This window comes from Pundamilia nyererei, unplaced genomic scaffold (assembly GCF_000239375.1).
Source record: "Pundamilia nyererei isolate P.nyererei 1_Seehausen unplaced genomic scaffold, PunNye1.0 scaffold00115, whole genome shotgun sequence".
Classification (NCBI taxonomy): Eukaryota; Metazoa; Chordata; class Actinopteri; order Cichliformes; family Cichlidae; genus Pundamilia; species Pundamilia nyererei.
The window spans coordinates 747,764-753,744 of record NW_005187516.1 but is presented as its reverse complement, the minus strand read 5'-3'; the positions used below and the strand labels follow the sequence as shown (position 1 = coordinate 753,744).

General features: G+C 44.5%; 2 protein-coding genes across 2 annotated transcripts in view; one reads left to right on the top strand and one right to left on the bottom strand.

Annotated features, from left to right (window-relative positions):
• The window catches only part of LOC102204607 (mucin-5B), a 6,570-nt gene extending 4,385 nt beyond the window's left edge, over positions 1-2,185 (bottom strand). Inside the window, exons 1-3 of the mRNA XM_013913105.1 lie at positions 2,105-2,185; positions 1,798-1,978; positions 663-953 (exon numbers count right to left, since the gene is read on the bottom strand). Coding sequence (XP_013768559.1) covers positions 663-953; positions 1,798-1,864 — 358 coding nt within the window. The 5' untranslated portion in view covers positions 1,865-1,978; positions 2,105-2,185. The remainder of the gene's footprint in view (positions 1-662; positions 954-1,797; positions 1,979-2,104) is intronic.
• Positions 2,186-2,244: 59 nt separating this feature from the next.
• LOC102204899 (importin-13-like) overlaps positions 2,245-5,981 on the top strand; it is a 12,977-nt gene continuing 9,240 nt past the window's right edge. Inside the window, exons 1-7 of the mRNA XM_005741921.1 lie at positions 2,245-2,699; positions 3,177-3,302; positions 3,432-4,072; positions 4,154-4,294; positions 4,409-4,550; positions 4,639-4,805; positions 4,932-5,052. Of these exons, the coding sequence (XP_005741978.1) occupies positions 2,631-2,699; positions 3,177-3,302; positions 3,432-4,072; positions 4,154-4,294; positions 4,409-4,550; positions 4,639-4,805; positions 4,932-5,052 (1,407 nt within the window). The 5' untranslated portion in view covers positions 2,245-2,630. The remainder of the gene's footprint in view (positions 2,700-3,176; positions 3,303-3,431; positions 4,073-4,153; positions 4,295-4,408; positions 4,551-4,638; positions 4,806-4,931; positions 5,053-5,981) is intronic.

Below are 5,981 nucleotides of genomic sequence, written 5' to 3'. Positions count from 1 at the left end.
GTGGGGGCTGAGAATGTGGTGCACATGGTGTGATTGACAGCCGGACTACATTCCTGCAGCAGAACGGACAGACTGTCAAAGTACTGTGCGGTGTCAACAAAATACACAAACCACAAAAATGTTTGTTTTCTAATTGGATTATAGTGAGAATATTTTCGAGTGAGAATATTTTCAGCTTTCAAAGCGAGAAGCCACACACAGCCTGCACGTTATTCTGCAGGGACGGGGCAACAACAAAGGGTCAAAAAGGGACAAGTGAGAGGGATCTGTCATATTGTTATTTCTGTGCTTCTCAAAGCGGTAACACAGCATCAGCTGAGTGGGTTATATTTATATAATCTATAAAAGGAATCTTTTAAACAAGGTTGCGACACACATTCTTATTCTCAGTGCAGTCAAGCGGGGGTCAGGTCAGGCGAGGAGTGTGTTGCACGAACATTGCTGGCAAAAGGGACTGTGCCCAAGAAGAGCCTGTGTTTGCAAACAGGCAGTGTTTAAGTGTGTGGGAAGTTTTATTTTAAGGCTCCAGTCTGGTCAATCTAAACAGACCGGACTTGAAAATTATAGATGGACAATTATAGAATTATGATATAATCACATAATCGCACGTTCCTAATTATAAAGATGCAGCTTTTTAAGACAAGTCATATGAGGCTGATTACCTGAAGGAGTTAGAGTACCGAGGTCTGCGTGCTGAGATGTAAGTGCTGCGGGGATTGCTGTGAACAAGTGGGTTTTAAGTGCTGCATCTGTCAGAGTCTCTGCACGGACTGTTCCTTCTGTCTCGCTGAGGGTTGTGGTTTCACCCACGGATTCATCCCTGCCTGCAGGAATACGTGCATGCTCTGGGGACTCATTCCCAGGATACTCTGTCAGGTTAGAAGATGCTGAGCTTCCAGGATGATTCAGGAAGACGGCCGGTGTGAAGACATTGGGCAGAGCACTGCTTTGACCTGTAATTTGATAAAGAGAACTCCTGTTAAAGAGACTTTGACTTTAGGACCGTTTTCCAGACTAGTGATGACTTTGTCACGTTTAGATTAACATAAAGGTATTTTAATTACTTATCAAGTGAGTTTTAAAATAGCAAAATAGTGTAAAAATATAACTTTCAATTTGAAGTTCATTATCAGTCCTGTCTCTTTCCCCTCACCTCCAAACAGTGAGGCTGGATCTGCTGGAGGTCTCTTCCTGTTTAAAGGGAGTTTTTCCTTCCCACTGTCACCAAATGCTTGCTCACTGGGGTCAGCTGACTGTTGGGATTTTTCTCTCTATAATTTTAGGGTCTTTACCTTACAATCTAAGGTGACCTGAGGTGACAGTTGACTGAATTGATTTGTTTGGGTTCCTAAAAAGGAAAGGGTGAAAACTTTTTGCTTTATATTTGCTTTTGCGTGTGTTCTCGAGGTAAACGACTCTAATTTGACATTTCATCGACTAACACATTGACGTCCCCTTCAATTTCAAGTTTTAATCTACTTTAGGTGCTATTTTGCATCATGACAGATTCATTATGGCGAATTACGAGTAAGCCAAGAGAGATGAGAGGAAACTCTAAAAATAAAAAAAACAAAACAAAAGGAAAGGAAAGGAAAGTTAACAAACATCGTTTAACGAAGATGAAATGCAACCAAGAACCTGCAGCAACATGATCTCCGTCATCGCCTCAATCACACCAATAAATAGTCGCGTGCGGACTCGATTACGAGCCCGACTCACATCAGCGGGATGTCAGAAGTGTTCGCATCAAACACAAAGACACACAGAGAAAGAGAGAGAGAGAGAATGGCAGCTTACCTCTTGTCCGCGTTGTGCCGGACAGCACAATCAACACGCAAAACACCAAATGAATTTCAGTTTTCATCTCAGCGGCGGCAGGCTTCCCCCTTTAGATTACACAGCAGCTCTCCTCTGTGGCTCTCTGGGGTTGTTTCCGTTACGCGATTTGACAGGGCACATCATGGGCTCTAAAAATATCCTGAGGGAGTCAGGCAGAAGAGAAGCAGGGGTGGGGCTGGATGCGGGCGGTGTTGGTGGGTGGCACCACAAAGAAATAGATTCTAATGAGTAAAACAAGCTTCCCCGATAACCACCGCAAACTCACGCGTGGCCTCTCGTCTCGGTGTTTGTCCTTTCGGAGCCAATCATCTCTACATGGAAGTGTCCACAACGCGTCACTTTGCAGTCGCTGTTGCTCTGCTGCACCAATCACACATCAGTGCGTCAGAGGCGCAGTTGCGTGCGTCAGGAGCGCCCGTTCGAAGCGCCGTGACACCGAAGTGAACGCGCTCTTTGACAAGTTTTACTGCGCTGTTTATCACTGTGAAAACTAGCCTGCAGTATCAAACAGCTGAATGTGTGTCAGTGTCTTGCTGTGGCTCACAGCAAGGTGGTTGGCTCAGCCACCTCTCAGTTCCCACTGAGGTCAGCGTGTCGTCACGGCTGAGCGCACTGCCCACCTGTGTGCCGCACGGACAGCTGAATGACCCGCTGCGTCCTCTCTCGGCGTTGTCTTGACACACTTTAGAAGACGCCGAATTTTCCTTTAATTTTTTTCCTTAAAAAATCAGGCTTTGAGCTGTAAAGGATATCCAGACGCAACAGTAAAAGAAACCTTCACCCTGTCCCAGATGGAGCCTCCAGGCAACCCGGGAGGCACCCCGGTGGAGCTGGAGTTAACGGTGGAGAATGTGGAGTCGGTAAGTTAGGATATTAGTCAAAACTCGTGCATTTAACTGGGAAGTTTGAGTTATGGAATGGAAACAGCAGCATGTTTTCCCAGGAAGAAAAAGAACTGCAGCACATTCTGCTGGTATAAATATGATTTCATACCAAATTAGTGAAACGATTTTTTTTATCATGTAAATAACTGTAGTTTGCTCATCATAGAGAGACTGGGCAAAGTGTAGCATTTGTAATATGATGCCAGTTAGAAGCACCTGCTGTACTAATAATAACTAACACATGTGCTTTGGATTAGTTGCTGTGACAACACATTTTTCAGTAAATTCAAACATTTGGCCATCCAGCATTATTAATGATTATTAGTGGTTGTTGTACATGTTGCCCTGCAAATTTAAAGCCAGTTTTATGTGCTAAAATATTCTCGGCATATCCCTTTGACTTCTTACATCGCTTACTTTGTTCTCTGCACTGGTATGTGTTTCTCCATCCAGGCTCTCTACCAGCTGTACTTTGATCCAGACATGGAGCATAAGAATGTAGCCCAGAAGTGGCTGACCCAGGCCCAGGCCTCTGCACAGGCTTGGCACTTCTGCTGGGCCCTGCTCAGCCCTGACAAGGTCTGTAGTTTTTCCCCTCTTTACCCCCACGCTTCACTTTTCTGTAACAAACATTAGGCACCATAACTTAATACAGCCTGGTTGAATGTGAAACTAAGAGCAGCCGTGTGTGAATGTGTCGCTTTGCAGATCCCAGAGGTTCAGTTCTTCGGTGCCAGCACCCTGCACACCAAGATCTCCCGTCACTGGAGTGACCTCGCTGCAGACCAGCACGAGAGCCTGAGGACGCAACTGCTCAGCCATATCTTGCAGTTCTCTTCTGGGCCTAAAATGGTGCTGACTCGTTTGTGTGTAGCACTGGCCTCTTTGGCTCTTAACGTAATTCCCCAGGCCTGGTCTCAGCCGGTGGCGGACATGGTGAGGGCTTTCCAACCGCACAAACCTGATCCTGAAGATGGCTCTGGAGCAAAGGCCTCTCAGGACCCCCACACACATTGTCTCACTCTGCTAGAGCTTCTCACCGTGCTTCCAGAGGAGTTCCAGAGCAGCCGCTTGGCTCAAGCTCGGCGAGGCCAGCTGAGGGAGGCTCTTGCCGGAGAGTGGGCAGTGGTGTGTCCTCTGCTGCGACAGCTCATGCAGAGCCAGGACTCATCGAGTCAGGTGAAAGAGAAGGTGCTCAAATGCTTGTCTAGCTGGGTGGCGCTAGATGTGCCTTTGGGGGAAATCCAGGAACTGCTCCATGACTGCTTCACCGCGTTGTCCGACCCAGAGCTGTTTGACGCAGCTGTGGAGACGGTAGTTAACGCCATCTCACAGCCCGACTGCCAAAGGTGAGAAGCACAGCTGGATGATTAGGTGATGATGAGTGACATGCAGCATATGGGTGGATGACTCCAAACATTTGTGTGCAGGTACATTAATGCTCTACTGAGCCTGATGCCTCTGGTGTTGGGCCTCTATGACCAACTGAAGACAGCAGCTCAGGATGGGGACATGGAAACCTCACATGGTATCTGTCGAATTGCAGTTGCTTTAGGGGAAACACACTCCAGGTACACAGAGTAGCACACACCTACACACACACTCTACCCTGTACCTGGGCTCCACCATTTGTCTTTTATGTCTGAAATGTTCTTTTATTTCTTACATTTCTTTCCCTGTGACAGAGTTCTGTTGGAACAGGTGGACCACTGGCAAGAATACCTAGCTCTGGTTAACATGATTCTCTTCTGCACGGGCATCCCTGGACACTACCCAGTTAATGAGACCACAAGTTCTCTTACTCTCACCTTCTGGTACACTCTGCAGGTATGGAGAGTGAAGTATTAACGTGTTGTCCATTAGGACAAAAGATTTATACTTCTTTTTTACAAAATCAGCTTGTTATCATTTTTAGGATGACATTTTGTCATTTGAGGAGGAGAAGCAGTCTGTTTACCTGCAGGTCTACAGGCCAGTTTACTTCCAACTGGTGGACGTGCTGCTTCATAAATCCCACTATCCCTCCCAGGAAGAGTACGCCTCCTGGTCCTCTGATGACAAAGAGCAGTTTCGTATTTACAGGTGGGTCTGGTGTTAATATTTTTTCTGTTTGATTGAAATTTGGAGGCTGACTTTAATAATCTACACTGATAATCTTTCTTCAACGCCCAAGACCAACTTTACAAATATGTTTTCCTGACTTTGTAGGGTCGACATCTCGGACACTTTGATGTACGTGTATGAAATGTTGGGGGCAGAGCTGCTCAGTAACCTCTATGAGAAGCTTGGCAGACTACTGATGGACCCCCAGCAGTCAGCAGTATGGCAGGTAATGCCCTGAATAACTCCTATTCAGCCGCTTAAAATGAAATTGTATTAACTGAATTTTCATACAATGAGCTTTTGATTTACTTGTAAAAACCACACAACCTTAAAAAAGTAAGTAAGCATTACTCAAGTGATTCAGGTGCTTCAGAAAGCCATTGAGATAAATGGCAAAGAGGTTGCATTCCTCTAAAAACATCACATACATACATATAATGCATGCGTATAATAAATAAAGGCAAAAATACAGTTAAGATATTCGTACTTTATTTTTCTCCTTCTAAAGCAGCTGAGACTGCTCATCTGAAAAGTTAATTTACACAAGTGGAGGCAGCAGTTTGAGCTTTTTGTATTTTTCCCTAGATTGTGATCTATCTTGTATACAAGGACCGAGGGGCAGAAAACAGGTCACAAAGCATCGCTTAGTTCCACTTGTGATTATATAAAACCATGTGTGCAGACACTTGTTTAGTTACATTTAAAATCTAAAGGCTTCTTATTCTGAAAGTTTGCAGATTTTTTGGGAGGGTCTTTTTCCTGTTGCATGCAACCCATCGGTCTTTGAAAGATGAATGACTTTGTCATGGCTTTAAAGTAGTCCAGGTGTAAGACATTAACCACCCAAACAAGAGGCAAAGTAATTGAAGTCACTCATAAAAAGAGTAAACTATTATTTTCACAGTGCAATGAACATCTACTTAATAAAAAAAATGCATAAATAATAAAAGCATAAATTCTTTAATTACATAAATGAGTTACTCATTTGTGTAAGTCAGGAAAGCTACTGGAATTTACAGAGCAGTAATAAACCAGCTTGTCCCAGAGCTGTGCAGGAGAACTGATCAAATCAGCTCAGCTAAACAGCTGCTTCTGTTTTTCCAGCTTCTCACCCTACTCATGAGATTTTATATATTATATATATATAAATTCCTC